The 18,518-nt window shown below is 33.6% G+C and overlaps 1 protein-coding gene across 1 annotated transcript in view; it reads right to left on the reverse strand.

The window, feature by feature from the left end:
• LOC124362684 (tyrosine-protein kinase Shark-like) overlaps positions 1-7,963 on the reverse strand; it is a 66,274-nt gene extending 58,311 nt beyond the window's left edge. Inside the window, exons 1-2 of the mRNA XM_046817387.1 lie at positions 7,726-7,963; positions 6,148-6,240 (exon numbers count right to left, since the gene is read on the reverse strand). Of these exons, the coding sequence (XP_046673343.1) occupies positions 6,148-6,223 (76 nt within the window). The 5' untranslated portion in view covers positions 6,224-6,240; positions 7,726-7,963. The remainder of the gene's footprint in view (positions 1-6,147; positions 6,241-7,725) is intronic.
• Between the last annotated feature and the right edge of the window lie 10,555 nt (positions 7,964-18,518).

Raw genomic sequence — 18,518 nt, forward strand, 5'->3', positions numbered from 1 at the left:
CACGACAATGCGCCAGCTCATTCTTCCCAGCTCATTCAAACTTTTTTGGCGAAACACGGCACTCCGCAAAGTTCCTCAGCCTCCGTACTCTCCAGATATGGCTCCATGCGATTTTTGGCTCTTCCCCCACCTCAAAAAAACCATTGAAAGGCACCAGATTTGAAAGTCGAGAAGCAATTATGAAAAAAACGACGGCTGATCTCATGGCGATGCCGAAAAGTGATTTTCAAGACTGCTTCCAGAAGTGGAAACGTCGCTGGAATCGTTGTGTTGCTTCTCAGGGTGCTTATTTTGAAGAAAATTAACGCCAGCTTTTTTCAGGTAACTTCAGTTTTACGTTGCACCAAAAGGTAGGATACTTTTTTGATTGGACCTCGTATATTGAACAACAATTGGAATATAATTGCCTTAACAGAAACTTGGTTAAACGAGTCAGTGTATAACGCAGAACTGTTCCCCGACGGCTATCAGGTATTCCGTCGGGATCGGTGTCAACTGCGAACAGGAAAGACAAGGGGGGAGGGGTGTTAATTGCAGTTTCAAATTATATTAAAGTTCAGAGACTTAGTGATTTAGAAGATTTTGGAGAAAACATATTGTTAAAGTTGGAGTTTCTAAACAAATCATCAATAATTGTATGTTGCACATACTTTCCTCCCAATTCACCATTGGCTGATTATAATTCTTTTTTCGACAAATTTCATTCCCTATCACTTAAAAACAAAAAACTTTTAATCCTTGGAGATTTTAATCTACCAATTACTGGAATAAACTTTGATTTAAAACTGGGTAATGAAATATGTAAGCAGTTATTATTTTTTATGGAAATGTATAATTTACTTTTGCATAATGATATAAAAAACGAACTTGGTAAAACTCTAGATTTGAATTTATCTGACATAGTAGGTCTAACTGTTGAACAGTATTGTTATCCAGTAGTCAATGTTGATAAATATCACCAACCACTCAGTATTACTTTTAAGTCCACTGTTCAGAGCATTAATTACATAGTTCCTAATACAAACTTGTTTAACTTTAAAAGAGCAGATTTTTTAATGTTGTATAATTATCTAAGAGATGTTGATTGGTCTAATTTATTAGAAATGTGTAGTGTTAATGAAGCCGTTAATTATTTTTATTCAGTTTTAAATAGAATTATTTGTCAATGTGTACCTGTTCATCGTAAATTGAATTCTAAGTACCCTCCTTGGTTTGATCGATATTTAATTAGTTTGATTAGGCGTAAGAACATTGTTAGACGTAAATACTTAAAATATAAGATCCCTAGCATTTATGAAGAGTACAAGGAATTACGAAGTACAGTAAAAGTTTGCACTAAGCAAGCGTTTAAAAATCATATTAGTATTGTTGAAAGCAATTTAAGGTTAAATCCTAAATCTTTTTGGCGAGAAATAAATAATTTGAGAGTAGTAGATGGCAGACCGGCTGTTATGAGCTTAGACGGGGAGGGTAGAGGAGGCCGCCCAGATAACAGACAAGTTTGCTCGGTATTTTGGTTCAGTGTATGAACACTGTCAGCTGGACAGTGAGGAGTTGTGGCGCTGTGCGCTCCGCTCCCCGGTCATGCCCGGCGTGCCTGTCATGACACTCGCCGCTGTCACCCGCAACGAGGTGCTCTCGGCTCTTCAAAAATTAAAACCAAAAGCTTCCGTGGGGCCGGATGGTCTGCCTCCCTATATTTTCAAAGCTTGTTCCGAATTACTGGTTTCACCTTTACTTCACATTTTTAATATTTCCATTTCTTCTTCACAATTTCCTGACGTTTGGAAACGAGCCAAAGTTAATCCTATTTTCAAAAAAGGACAAAGATCAGACATAAAGAACTACAGACCCATATCTATTTTATCAACACCTGCTAAAGTATTTGAGTCCATATTGTACAACAGATTGTTCGCTCATGTAAAATGCTTCATTAGTCCTCATCAGCACGGCTTCTTTCCTGGTCGATCCATCACATCAAACTTAGTCAATTTTTCTGAATTCTGCATTTCAACTTTAGATTCTGGAGGTCAAATCGATGTCATATACACAGATTTCGAAAAGGCATTTGACAAAGTGGACCATTTGACATTGCTTTCCAAACTTAATTATTTTGGCTTATCTTCTTCATTGATAAAGTTGTTTTCATCTTATCTGTCCAAAAGAGTTCAATATGTTTTTTTTTTTTTTTTTTTTTTCTCTCTTAGGACAAGAAGCTTATAATTGCACTTAGTCCTGTAAGAACCTTTGCGTTGCTGCTTCCGGAGTGATAGGATATTCAGGATGGGTAAGGTTAGAGAGTAGGGGCCGCCTCCTATCGAGATCCATGAGGAAGAATTAGGGCACTACATCTCAAAGTCATCCCGGAAGAAGGGGAGGCCAGCTCTGAACAAGCCTCTACAGTCAAAGTAGGCAGGGGATGGCACACCCTTGTTGAGGTTAACAAGAACCTCTGAGGTTAAGGGAGCAAACCCCACCAACTCCAACAGTCTTCTTCCACAGTAGACTAGACCTATCGAATTGCCCATGAACCCCAGAATCTCAACATTTGCGGTTAGTGATGTGCCGCTACTGGACATCCATAAGGTTGCCCAGGTTGAAGTGGCACATCGGTTTTTTGCTGTGCCCAGTAGTGGGTTCAACTGGTAGGTATAAACCAGCCAGAAGTGATCCCTGCTTCAATATGTTACTTATGAAGGTACATTGTCTTCTGAATTTCATCCGGGATCTGGAGTTCCTCAAGACTCCAACTTAGGTCCACTTCTGTTTATTATATTTATCAACAACATCACTTCTCCAATTAAACATTGTGAATTTTTACTTTATGCAGACGATTTGAAAATATTTAAGAGTATAAACGATATTTCTGATTGTCAGATTCTGCAAAATGATCTTGACAATCTGTTTGAATGGAGTAGGACTAATTTAAAATTCAACATAAAAAAATGTTCTATAATGCGTTTTTTAAAAAGATCTCAGAATAACAACGTTATTTTTAATTACTCGATAGGAAGCGTTGACCTGGCATCCAACAGTTCCATTAAAGACCTAGGCATCACGTTTAACGAAAAATTCTCATTTTCAGACCATGTTATTTCTATCTGTAAATCTTCATTCTCAGTACTGGGTTTCATCCGCAGATCTAGCAATTTCCTAAAAAATACAAATGTAATCAAACTTCTTTACTGCTCCTTAGTAAGGTCTAGGTTAGAGTTCGGCTCAGTCATCTGGAATCCACAGTTTGTTTACCTCTCCGATTTAATAGAAAGCGTCCAGAAGAAATTTCTAAGGTTTTTATATTTCAAGGAATTTGGCCATTACACAACAGTAGTTCCATATCTCGAACTGCTGTCAATATTTAATCTTGACTCCCTGGGTAAAAGGCGGCGGGTGGCTATATTGGTCTGCCTGTATAGGCTTGGTGGGTGGCGCAATCGACGACTCAGCTCTGTTATCAAAATTACAGTTCTACGTTCCTAGACACAATTCACGAAACCGTTTGTTGTTCTCTCCTCGCTACTCTCGTACCAGCCGGGCTGCCAACTCGCCAATCAATGTAATGATTGGTCTTCACAATGCTTTACCGCTAGATGTGGATATTTTTGGTAATTATCTAAGAATATTTATCAAAAATGTTTCAAATTGCATTGATTAGTATTTATTGGTGATCTCCGTATTTTTAGTTTTGCATGTATAAATTGATTATCAAGTTCTATAAAATATTTCCATTTTGATAGTTTGTATTTTGTCATCTTCTTCAATAAAATCGGTCACGTTGTTATTTAGTATTTAGAGTATTTTGACTTTAGTTGTTGTTCGTGGTTTGCTATTTATCTATTATATTGTTCTTGATATTATTACTTATTATTTTTTTTAACTTATACTATGTCGTTATGCATATTTATATACTTATGTGCATATAGTATTCTCTCTGTATTTAATTAATTATATAATTTAATGCTGCATTGTAATTGGGGAAACCTGTAATGTAAGCATTATTCTTAATAAACGAATTTGAATTTAAAGAAATCAGAAATTCTTTATTGATAATCTTTAAGATTACAAGTAGCGTCGATTAACAAAAAGTTTACATAGTTATAAAAAAAGAAACAGTATCTCGTAAATCCAAAAAGACAGCTATTGATTTAAGTTTCTTCTGTAGATATCTAAATTAATCTTACAATTAATATTATCATCTAGATATGCCTAAGAATTTATGCTATTTTGTAAAGTCAGGAAGATTTTTGCTTTCCTATTTACCAGTATTTTTAACAGAAAGATGAATTACTTGTTTTAGTATAATACCATTTCAACACATTGGCAGTAAACCAACCATCCATTTAATTTATAACAACTAGAAGTGTTTCTAACATAATCTTCTCTTTTAAAATAGCTGTTGTTTATATATATATATATATATATATATATATATATATATATATATATATATATATGTACACACAACGCACACATACATATATTGAGCTTAACCAATCAAATGTCCGGCAAAAAATTCATGAAATAAATATTTGGAATATTATGAACACTTCTCAAGTGCAATCGATTTTGATGCTGTGGACAATAAAGAGGGCAAAAATATAGGTTAATCCTTCATAACCTAAGTGAAAGTGATGAGAACATAGATGTTAATGATGTTTTCTATAAATACACTACAGTAATTAAACAATATTAACACATTCACTGCGGGTGACGAGCATGCTTGTCATGCGAAAATGGCGCACCAGGCAGTGGACGAGCGAGCTTGGCATACGGCAGCTGCTTTCATATTGCCTCAGTGTGAGCTGAGCAGTTGCCCGGGAAGGCTGTAACACTCATAGCGAGGTGTGCCTGTTTCAGTGAGTCAATTGGTGCGATTCGTCGCCGGTTCGTCATTTTCGTTTGTTGTGTATGCTTTGCGATATTTTGTGAGTGGATTATAGTGTCTGTTGACTGTGTATGTACTCATAATGGAGGAAGACGATAATGTTATTGACGATAATTTTTCATCTGATGAAGACAATGAGTCGAGTTCGAATACATTCTAAGGACAGTGAAGGCGGTGTCCCCCACCCCCAGTGGGCCACCCCACCCCAATACGTGCAATTGATGTACTATCTACGTGTCATTCATGTACTATATACATGTAATTTGCGAGTGTTTGTGCCGAAACCTAGTGCGCTGCGAGCACATACAACACGGGGACCGGCACCCGGTGCGGATGACGAGCAGACTCGGCACGGACATGACGTCACCCGTTCCGGCCAACGAAGCTTCCGGGATACCTTGGACAACCCTTTCGGCTATCCTGACTCCGTTTTGGGTAAGTAAAAAACAAAAATAATTCCCACATTTTCTGTCGCCGGTAATTTTGTCATACGCAGTGAATGTGTTAACAGTGTAGTTTGAGTGCATTTTTTCATGAGCAATATTTTGTGTGTATTTTGTATATAATAACAATTGCATTATACAACTCTATTTATTCTAACCAAATAAGATTTAAAAAGTACAATATTTCAGTTTTTTTCTTGTAGGCTACTGTATGAATCAGTTTGTGTCAAATTTCACATTTTTACATGTAAATATTTATGCACATTTTTATTGAACTTATTTATTTCTATGCACTAAACTATGCAAAAACTTCAGTTACAATTTACTCATTGTAAATAATCTGCATAAATTGATAATAATCTGTTATGTACTATTTCCTCGTGTATTATCGTGCACTGTGGTTTATTCCCAATTTCAAATGTTTTCACTGCGTACACAAATTTCAAAAATATATAATACTGCTGTTATATTTTTTACGGGAGTAATTTTAATTGCGTTTTAAGAGATAATACGTATTGAGAAAATAGCAAAATTATTATGTAGAATCACACAGGTTTTGTCCTTGTTTTCGATGAAAAGAAAAGAATATGAATGGGGATAATCTACATATATGAAAGTAGGGACAGTAATGTATATGCCTTGTAGGTAGGAGAATGCTGACTCCTGACCAGAACTTTTAGGATTATAACTTCCACACCAAAATAAAACATAATTATTACTAAAAGATGTATTACAGTTATTACTAGTATCCATTTTCGAGACAATATTCTCTTCAACTAGAACATTCTGTTTATACACCAGACTACTGACATGACTTACCACTTAATAACAATTCTTCGGCAGCCTCTCTAGACGTCCTACCATGATACCAGTACAAATTATCATCTGTTGTCATATTTTCTTATTTATCTCCTGAAAAACAAAAATGTAGATAACATTATTTTGCTAATAATGTTATATAATGTTGTAATTTATCTAAATACCTTGAAACTAAATATCTACATCAATATGTTTATACATGGAATTCAAACATTGATTGGTAGCCCACTGAGCTTTGTAATGGACATGCACAAGGTAGAACTAATTCTTGTCTATGTAGAAATCTTCCAAAACCCGATCAGCACATCTGTCATTAAATATGTTCACCTAAATAGTTGCCTTAGCAAAATGAAACACCAAACTATAGTAGCAAAAGGAAACTTCACAGTAACCCAAGATTTCATTAACAAAACATGCAGCTACAGTATAATAAGCGGCCACCAACACAATTAGATGATGATTATCGATACTATCGAATACAACATAGGCTATGACCTATAGATACTCATAATTAATCATTGACAGCTTTCTTTATTTAAACTAGTGACAACATTAGCAAGCGTCATAAATAGGCTGTTGCTAGTGTCGTTATTATCAGCTGTTGTTATTTACTTTATGTATTATGAAGGTTAGTGAAAATGACAATGAATATGCAAATATTGGCTCAAAATGTGTTTATAAACAAAGAAATCTTTAAAACTGGTCTCAGAAGTAAGTGCATTGCAGATTATGTGTATCAACGAGAAATTATGATTATTGGTGGTGATCCATTTCAAACATGTCTACTCTGTGAAATAATAGTACTACATGGTTCAAGAGTATTTTAAATACAATTTAGATATTTTATACAATTTAAAAAAGAAATTCATTTCTTTTACATATAAAAATATAGCTTCTCTATATCAACATTTTTAAAGCCTGAAATATGTCTTTCAAATGTTATTGTTTTGTTGTAATTATATATTATAATTTAATTATATTTATACATTATAATTTCAAAGATTGAAAACTAGCCAAACTATACTGTTCTTTGAAATATCTATTACGTTATTTGATCTGACATTTTGCTTTCAGTCCATTGGATGGTGATGAATATCGATGATTTCATATCATTGTCTGATTGTTGGTGGCCACTTATTATACTGCAGACAAACATGCTCAAGAGGTTAACTTATTGTTGTCTGTTTTTTTTTTTAAGGAAAGCTGAGAACTAGCATTAAGAATTAGACTACGTATTGATATCTCCTTCTTTGGAAAACGAACTTCATTTCAGCGAGCAGTTCCATACTAGGCTACAATAAAAGAAAGCTCCTAATCACTGTAGAGATGTTCCTGAAGGCTGTGTCTGAGTTTGTTTTGAAGAATAAGGAGTTATGTTATAGCTTATATCAAACCAAAAACTGAGTTGAAATTTCTAATAACAAATATTATGTTTAAAAATAACATATATCACAGTTAACACAACACTGTGTTTTTTAACAGTTATCTTCAATTAGATAACGTAATAAAAAAATAAAAATAACGTAAGTTGTAGCCTAATTTTTTTAAATGTTCAATAAAGAAATCCAATATACATACCTTACATATCAATTTAATCCTAAAACGTTTAAGTATAACTTTTATAGTAGGATGAAGGTGCTTTACAACAAAAGATAAGAAAATCTGATATCACGTCTTGTACTCAGTACGTAAATTACATTTTCATTTAAACTTCTCTTTTATACTATTGACAACCTCAAATCCAACCAAAGCAAACCAAAGTAGACATTACAGTGTAATTCACGACTTCATATACAACGAAGGATTACAAAGCGAAAGCACAAACTATAAACAGCTGATCAGATCAGATACGACAAAATATTCTTTGGTAATGATCATACGGATCAAATCATAGAGTATAAAAATGGACAAAACTTACTAATCCTTGTAATGCTAAGATCTATGGACTCTAATCATGTTGTTTGTTTTCTACTCTATGATATTTTCAGTAATGCCACAAGCAATGGTAACGCCCAATTATAGAGATTAATCAATTTCACCTTTTCTTTTATTGAAGCGATAAGACAACACAATATCGTTTTTATGCGGAGAGGATTTTTGACGTGACAACGTCTTAAATTAGGTTGCGGCTCGGAGTCACTCATGAAAAAAATGTAACGCCCGGTAACGTTACGATGCCCGTCCAGTGGGTCCGCCGCACGGGATCCACACGGGATAAAGCAGATAACTGTGGGTTCGCCGCACGGGATAAAGCAGATAACTATGTTTATTCGTGAAAATGTGGAGTGCTTAGATTCGTCATTTACAACAACTACAACAATAAAGGTAAATAATTGTACACTGATATTTCATTATCGTAAACTATGATTGATTGATTAATTGTTAGATTGACACAAAAGTTGAGAAACTGAGTTTATAGGTTATGTCATACTATTGACAAATGTTGATAGTGTTAAGTAAATTATTAGTTTAAATCACTCTGCAATCAATCGTAATTCAGTCGATTGAGAAGAAACAGCGCGTATTGCTAGTCAAACATTTAAAATAACAAATTATAACCTCTAACCTGTCATAACAGTGCGACCAAACAAACGAACTAAACCGACCAATCACCACGCGCGGAGTTAGAATTTAACTGTGTTTAGCAAGAATTTCAAATTCCAATTTTAGTAAATTTTTTATTCAACTTTACCATTTACAATAACAAATTTTAATTAATTTCAAATTATGTACAATGTTTTAGTAAACAAAATATATTTCTATAGTTAAAATTTGTGCAATTCTTATTTTCATTCAATTCCTTGTTCCTGTTGTGCAATTTAATAATATTCATATCAATAAATATTCTACCGAGAAAAAGACGTTGTCACGTAAAATCTTCGCCCGTAAAACCGACTTTACAGGCAACCATAATTTTTTTGTTGGTGAACATTAATTTTGTGATCAATATTTTTTATACATAATAATATTAGTTTTCAATAAGTCATTTGTAGAATAAAGTGACTAGGCGAACCGCTAACAGTGATGTATTTAACATGAATTATGATTAAAGATAATTATTAACAAGCGATATATAACAACAATCAGAATGTTGTAAGAAGACTACTTCTCATAAATAAAACAGTAGCGACTTGGACAACAGAACATCAATCATGTATACAATAATAACCAACAATAGAGATTAAGGAAAGGCACGAAATCATATAGAATACCAAACAAAATTCAGAGGACAAAGTCACAGGAGTCAGAGGATTATAAAATGTATGGTAGTAGATTGTAGATATTAGAGCGACTAATAATAAATTATGGAAAGTAGTGATAGGATAACAAGTAAGTCTAAGAAATTAGACTATTGGAAATACTAACTGATAAATTCACCACCATGACAGCAAAGCTCTTAATCCAATCATGATAGTTTCTTGTGGTTGGTCATTGTAGATGGTTAACTGAGAAAGTGGCGGCCATATCTAAAAGATGTTGGACAGAGAGTGATATTTTTATTTTTTTTATTTATTTATTTCTTGTTGATGCCACTTGGCATAGGCTAGGTTTGAAAACCAAAAAGCCTCTTTGAACCCTTAACTCTTTTTAGTTGTGATTGCCTTGAATTATAAATCAAATAGACATTGATAGCATGCAATAGAGAGTGATAATAACATTTATGTTTAACAATTTATTAATTAGATGTTAGTTTAAATTAGGTCCTTTCCTGTGAATTTAGATTTTCTTAAGATGATTTTAATTACAACAGGTTATTTACAATATGTGTGTCTAACCGTGTTTATTAGTAAAAGATTTAAGGACATTCTATTGAGAGAAGGATTAAACTTGGATGGTTGGGTTTTAGGATGATCTTCTTGCCAGGGGTCCATCAGGCCTAGTCTATCCCGAAAAGGTTTGGACCGCGGTAGACAGAGCCCATGACCAGGAGACACTTAATTTTTTCTAGTGTGTGTGAGTGATGTTATAAATTTATTTTACACAATGAAATGAATTGGTTTATTTCCTTATATAACTCTATATCTTCTTGCGCCAGAATGCTACTTAATGTTACATTATCACTAACAATTAGTCTACTGATTTTCTTAAAACATAGTTGTCTTATATAATAATTACTGGGGCATTTGAATATGAAGTGTTCTATGGTTTCTGTTTGTCCTAAGGAGCATTTTAGACACATGGGGGTGAAATATTGTTTCATTTTATAGAGATTAAGGTTAACATTTGCATGACCCAACCGTAGCCTAATGATGTTTATTAGGTTTCCTCTGCTCATGTTCATTGTATTAAACCAAGGTTTATTATTAAATTCACTCTTAATTTGTTTATACCATTTTGCTTTGGGTGAGTCTTTTACATGTTGATTAAATTTGTTGATTTATAATTTTTTTTTATAAGCTTTAAAATCGTGTGCACCAATGAAAAATTCCTCTTCTTTATCTCCATCTCCTATCGCTTCTTTGGCCAATTTGTCTACTATTTCATTGCCATCTATACCTGAGTGTCCCGGTACCCATTGAAATGTAATATTTTTATTTCCATCTAAAATAATTTTTATAATGTTCATCATTAGTCCTTCTGGTGTTTACCTTACTTGCATTTTCAATTGCTACAATCGATGATTGTGAATCTGAACAGATAACATAATTGTCAAAATTGAGGGTATTTATGTACTGTACTGCTTTATATGAGGCGCTAAGCGGACAAGTGGCCTAACCCACAAAATAGCAATATTGAGATATGAGCCTTAGAATATCTCTAACACTCTTATTCTAAATACTGCATATCGATCCAAGCCACCTTTTCCATTTTTCTGATAGATAGCAGCACTAGTTTTGTTTGTTTATTATTGGTCTTTGAGTCAGCTGCAAACTGAAATAGTGGCCCAAGCCACAGCCGTGTGGCCTAAACCCACATTCTGTTCCATTGTTGTGGCTTGAGACATTTGTTTGTTTACTTAAGTGTCACCTTAAATTTGCCGACTGAACACTGTAAAAAAAATATTTTATTCCTATTATGACCTAGCGGACCATAATCTACAAACCTCCTTTATAAATAACTTAGTAACAGTTGTCAAAAAACAAAGAGTTTTATACAAAATCTAATTCAGAGAAACGAATGTTTACAAGGATATATAACTTAAAAAAGGAAAGTGGAGAAGAAGTCAGGGTATGTAAGGAGTATTTAAAAAAAAGTTTTTAGGAGTAAGTGATGGCAGAATTTCAACGGGCCATTAAAAAATAAAGACAACGCCATAACCCCACCAAAAGACAAGAGAGGACAAGGAAAAAGTCCCTAAAAATAAAACCCCTGATCATAGGCTGCAAAAAGGTAAAGGACTTCATTAGTAAGTTTCTAGCTTATGATTCCCACTACTCTAGGGTAAAACATCCAAATCGAAAGTATCTTTCGCCCAACTTAAATATCTCAATCATGTACAAAATGTATGTTGAAGAAATCAGGTTGATCATGTTTCACCCTTTGTCTTTAGAAAGGTTTTTAATAATGATTTTAATTATCACTTTCATGCTCCAGTCACAGACAGCTGCCGTAAGTGTGATGCATATAACATCAAACTTAAATCATTACCAGAAACTGAACAAAGGCCTGTAAAAATTGAACAAGAATTACACTGGCGCTTAGCTGAATCAGCACGAACGGGTTACAGGGTAGATGCTGAAAAAGGGAAGGAATCCTTCAAATGACGTTAGCGTGATTGCGTTTGATTTAATGAAAACATTGCCAACACCTGTGCTATCCACAGGGCCAGTTTATTACACAAACGGCAGTTGTGGACGTATTGTTTAGGAATACACAATTTGTCCAACTAAAGACAGCTACATGTATGTGTGGAATGAGGCTGTAGCCTCCCGTGGCCCTGAGGAAGTGGGATCATGTATTTTTACATTTTTGTGGAAAACCATGTTTAAAACTTCAAAACTGATCATGTACAGTGACCAATGTGGCGGTCAAAACCGCAATATAAAAGTAGCTGCACTATGTGATTACATTGCTACGTCTCCTAAATATTTTTGTACTGAGATTGACCACAAATTTTTAGTCTCAGGACATACATATTTGGCCTGTGACCAAGATTTTTGGTCTTATTGAAAAAGAAAAAAAGTATCACTCTGAAGTTTATGTACCAGATGATTGGATCAAGGTGATCTTGTCAGCAAAAAAGCCACAATTTTAAAGTAAAAAAAATTGAAAAAAGATGACTTTTCATTTGAAAAGCTTATGAACAATATTACAAACCGCAAAGTTGTCAAAACTGGGGATGTGGGAAATGATCAATAAAGGTTGAGTGGCTTAAAATACAGTGGATTAATTTTAAGCAGTCAGAGCCTCTGCTCTTACATTACAAATACTCTAACAACGAAGAGGTCCCCTTTTCCATTGTCAACGTCAAAAAAGGACAACAACGGAAAGTAATGCAGTTAGATGTTCTCTACCCCAATGGAAGAAAAATAGATGAGCCGAAAAAGAAGGACTTGATGTCTCTTTTAGAATACATACCACCAATCAAACACTCATTTTACACATCAATTTTAAGTTCTGGAGGTATTCCGTCAACCGTTCCAGTCGATGAGGAAGAAGATGAACTTGTTTGAATTTTGTATCTTTGTATTAATGTTTAATTTTTTACTATATCCTGTTTTAAAGTAGTGTACAATTTGTTTCATATCAAGTACAAGCTTAATGGTATCATGTGATGTAATAAAATGTTAATTGACAGTAAAGTTGTACAGTACTTATATTAATATATTGGCCCAACCCACATAAATTTACTTAATGTATAAAATATGCCAATTTTCAAGTGGCCCAACCCACTTTTATTTTTAAATTAATGAAAATAATTAAATAAAAAGGTTACCATGAATACAAGGGTTATGTTCTTATATAACAGTAACAATTACAACTAGAAAGCTTGAGTTTTTAATGTGTTTAAAAAATGTTAAAAAAGTGACAAATCTTTAAACGCTAATAAACTCAATACAGCTGTTTTGGGGTTAGGCCACTTGTCCGCTTAGCGCCTCATATATTGCATATAATTCGGTTGTATAGTTTGACATATATTTATTCAGAGAAAATTTTTTTCTTTGTGTTTATCTGTGGAATGAAGAAGGCAGCGCCTATACCTCTAATGTCTTTGGATCCATCAGTGTAAACAATAATATGGTCTTTATAGGTTATGTGTATACAGTTGTTGAATGTTGAATTATTGTTTTAACATCATGGTATTTTGATCTTTTTTAATTTCCTGATCATTTATAGTACTATTGCATCTTAGTGTTGTTTTTTCCATGAACAAGGGCATATTAAATTCCCAATGCTCTATTGTAGCTGTTTTCCCTTGCACAAAGTTAGGGTTAACCACTTCCATAGTATTGAGTGCAGATATAAATAGTGGAATTTTCTTTTTCTGCCAGTAAGGGTTGATGTTGCACATCATATTCATATACATCATTTTTTTATATGCTGGATGGTTTGCTTCTGATACAATCTTGTGAACTAACCTTTCGGTTAAAATTTGGCGTCTCAAATTTAGAGGTAGTGAAGCTGTTTCCAATTGTAGGGCAAGTATTGGTGAAGATTTTTGTGCTCCAGTGCAAATTCTTAGTGCTTGATTTTGAATTGTATCTAATTTATTTAGTATGTTTTGTGGCAGGTGACCAAACAAGTGACAACAATATTCCAATTTTGAGCGAATTAATGCTCTGTATACTTGTAAGACTGTTTTTGGATGAGCCCCATTTCTCCAGCAGGAAATTATTTTTAGTATGTTCAGATCCTTTTGACATTGTAAGTGTAGGTTATTTACGTGATGTTTGAATGTGAATTTGTTGTCAATTATAACGCCTAATAATCGTAATTCATTTACAATTGGAATTTCTTCTCCACCAAGGAAATATTGTCTGCTGTTATCAATAACTCTTTTTCTTGTAAATATAATAATTTTTGTTTTGGATGCATTTAAATTGAGCCTTATTTTCATAAATGTGTTTTCCATGATGTTTAGAGCATTCTGCATTTTATCATGCGCAATAATATAATTTTTGTTAAATGTATATAGAAGCACATCATCTGCATATTGTAATGTATATATATCATAGGGCAAATTCTTATTTATGTCACTTATATATATATAGAAAAAAGTATTGGACTTAATACACTTCCTTGCGGCAGGCCTCTGCTGGTATTTCTTGATAGAGTGTATTCTGAATAACTTATGGTTAATACTCTGTCGGCTAGCCATTTGCTGCAATGTAAAATGAACTTAGCAGGAATACCTAGAATGAACATTTTATTGTATAGTGTGGGAAGATGGACATGGTCATAAGCGTTAGCTATGTCTAGGGATGCAGCTATTATATTTTCGCTTTGTGATAGCGCATTATGCACTTCTGATGAAAAGGTGGTTAAGTAGTCTGCGCATCCTCGTTTCCTTCTAAAACCATATTGTGTAGATGGTATAATATTAAGTTTATTCACAAACCATTCTAACCTATTTCTTATCATAGTATTCATAATTTTTATGAAGCAAGGGATCAATGAGATTGGTCTATATGATGTTTCGTCACTATTCTCTTTCCCTGGTTTCAATATACCAATAATTTTAAATTGTTTCCATACAGAAGGGATGTTAGATTTTCCATTCCATATATCATTATATATTCTAAGAATCATTTTGTGCCCATTCTCTGGTAGTAGTCGTATCAGGCTGTAATTGATATTATCCATTCCAGGTGATGTATCTCTTTTTTTGCTTAATACTGCTATTTGGAATTCATTCAATGTAAAGTTGGTTTCAAGAATGTGGTTGGTATCAGTAATTAAAGGTGTAGTAATTTCAGTCACATGTGGGACATAATCTGGTATTATATTTTTAATAAATTTTTCTCCAAGTTCTTCATTATTTTTTATGCAGTTATCATAATAAGTAGTTGCATGATTTTTAGTTTTTAATTTATTTATAATATGCCATGCATGAGCTGTGGAGTTGGTAAAGGCCATGCTTTGGCAAGTTTCCTCCCATCCCCTCCTTTTTGCTAGCCTAATGACCTCTCTGGTATTCAGTTGTGCAATCTGGTATTTATGGTAATTAATAGGGGTCATAGCTAATCTAAATGTTTTTAAAGCTAATCTTCTTTTAGCTACTGCATGGGAGCATTCCTGAGTCCACCATGCTTTGGGTTTAAATGTAGTTTTTTTCATTATGGGTTTTATATCAAGAATATTTTCTTCTACAGCCTGGTAAATAATTTCATATAGATTTTCTATGTTATGATTTAATTCATTTATTTCCAGATTACTAATTTTCTCTTTTACGTGTTTAGTATACCCTTTCCAATTGGCTTGTTTATAATTTTTCATGTTTGGACAATTAGACTGTTGATTTTTAAAATAAACTATAGGCCTATTGGGGTTATTATTATAATGCTCTTGAAATTGAATGTAAATGGGAAAATGGTCGCTTCCCATAGGGTCATTTCCTACTTTCCAGGTTAGCAGTTGTGCAGGTACTTTGGGATTATACGACCACACCCAGACATGAATCGTTATTTCACATTTCGTTTCTACTGATTACTAGATTAGCGTAGAACAATATTTCGTCAATATAAAACAGGAATTGTCTTATCGCAAACCCCTCCCCATCCTCAGACAGAGGTCAAAGTCGAGCGTCTAGTAGATAACGTGATTGCAGTCTCGCCGCCCGTTCAGCTGGTGCATCGCTTTGTTGTACTTCCGTGTTTTACCTCTACATTTCTCCAAACACAAAAATTCAACAAAAACAATCATTTACCAAACTAAACTCTTTATTAAAAAAACACTAAAAACTTGTTTTTATTCTTGATCACATTCCGCCACCCAAAATGCGAGTGCCTCCGGCCATCAGCGCGGGCATTGACAGCACCTTCGGTGCTGCCCCGCGCTGATGTCGACGAAAGAAAAACATCCCTCGAGATAGTACCTATCAGTAAAATATCAAATTCTAGAGGGGCTAATCAGAAATATAAATTGAATTGTAATGGAAAGGCAATTATGTACCGTGCAAATCACGTGATGCCGCGCGGCCCTGCCGTAATCAGGATTCTCGAGAAAGATAAGATAACAGCGATCACAATACCTGGAAATGCTTGTAAGTTTGTAATTTTGTAATTGAAGAGTTGTTTTTTCGTTCTATCATGTTTGTTTCTATAAATTTCTATTTTTGTGTTCTTCATACTAGTGTGGTCGGTATAATCCCAAAGTACCGTTGTGCATATAGTTCTGGAGTTATAAAGGTTAAATCTAGGATAGATTGCCTTTTAAACATGTTGTTTACTGTTGTATAATTGTGATCATTAATTAAAATAAAATTGGAATCATTATAGACCTTAAAAATTGAATTGCCCCTTCTGTCGGCTTTAGTACAATTCCAGAAAGGATGATGCGCGTTGAAGTCTCCACCAATTAGAGTATGTCCACTATCTTTAGAAAATAATTCGTTGTACCAGAATGCTGGATTTATATGTTTATTGGTGCAATATACGTTATATAGTTTAATAGGAGAACTTAAATTATTAATACTTATAGCTAACAATTGTAATATATGATTGTTATATTCTCTAATAATCTTAAAACTTATACTAATATGTATAATAAAGGCTATTCCTCCATACGAGTCATTCCTATCTAGCCTGATTAGTTTATAATTATTGTCAGTTAGCCTATCATTTGCCTGTAACCAGGTTTCTTGTATAAGTGCTATATGAATTTCATTTTGTATTAATGTATTAATTACCTCTGGCCACTTAGATTTAAGTGACCGAGCATTCCACTGAATAATATTGATCATAATTTCAACTTAGTTTTATTTGTTTTTAAGGTTTGTTTTACCAACTAGCTGTATCGGTCGATTATTGCTTCTATTATTGGGTTTAACTATTGTTCCTACTGATTGTTTATTGGTTTCAAGAGTGTATTTAAAACACTCTCTTATTATATCATCAACTTTTTTTTTGTTTAAAATTTTTTCTTCCTGAATTCGGTTGAGCAACTCATCAACTTTGCTGCGTAATAAAATTTTTTGTTGTTCCCTATCATTAATCAGGGTTTGATCTGGTAATGAAAGTTTACTTTCAACACTTGGACTTGATTGGCACGATTCCGTTTCTAGATTTCGTATGTTATGGTTAGATTTATTTTTATTTATATAAGTATGTTTTGGTTTATTACCATATCTATCTCTATTATTAGGCCTATTACCATATATTTCTGGACTGATATTGGTTTTGTCATCATTATCACTTACCTGTGACATAAGTGGAAGGTATCTATTATTATGGCTAAATTGGTTTGGTATGTTTCTTAGGTTGGGAAAAGAGCTATGATCATTAATATTAACTTTTGCCATTTGTGCGTAAGTTATTTGATTATGCCTACTCTTAGTATATTTTGATATATTGGGATGATTAAGGGGGTGATGTTTACTAGCTTCTAGATAAGATTCTTTATGTATGCTCATCCTCTCGAGAATACATTTTTGTCTTACATACTCTGGGCACTTTTTACTATTGCTAGCATGTTCTCCATTACAATTAATACATTTTGGTGTTATATCGCACTCATTTGAATGGTACTTTTGACCACATATTCTACATAGTCTATCTTTATCACAGGGTGTGTTTGCAACATGCCCATAACTAAAACATCTGTAGCATTGTCTTACTGGAAGCATATAAACATCTACCATCATCCTGACATAGTTTAGGGTGACAAAATCTGGTAATTTTTCGGAATCAAAAATAATTTTCATGTAATGGGTACTTACCAACTCTTTGTTGATCCATTTTTTTATTCTGTTTGCACTTAAAATAGTATATTCACATAAACTCTCTTCCACTATTTCTTCTTCGGTCACATCAGGCTCAACATAAACTACACCCGTGCACTCAACTTTATTGGCAGGTACGAATACCAAATACTGTTGCAAATATTGTGAGTCTACAAGATTATTGGCAGCACAATATGTCTTACAAATAACTTTAAGGTTTTTACCTACCCTTATTATGTGGTCTATATCTTCACAATGATCTTTCATTATTTTTCCCTACGGCAAATGGATTGATTTTCTTTTTATCTCTACTTTGGATAATAACTTCAAATGGTCCACTAGAGTGTGACTTATAATATCTAATGGTTTTTTGTTTTTTACTTGGAAAACTAAAGTTTTTATGAGTGTGTAGGCTTATTGGCGTTAAACAATTTTCATTATCACTCTTTTTCCTTTTTCTTTCATTGTTCTCCTCTACACTAGGGGTAGCCTGATCAATCATTATAAAATCTGTTGTATTAGGTAAAAGTATTTTAGATACCGCCAATTC

This window comes from Homalodisca vitripennis, chromosome 5, assembly GCF_021130785.1.
Source record: "Homalodisca vitripennis isolate AUS2020 chromosome 5, UT_GWSS_2.1, whole genome shotgun sequence".
Lineage (NCBI taxonomy): Eukaryota > Metazoa > Arthropoda > Insecta > Hemiptera > Cicadellidae > Homalodisca > Homalodisca vitripennis.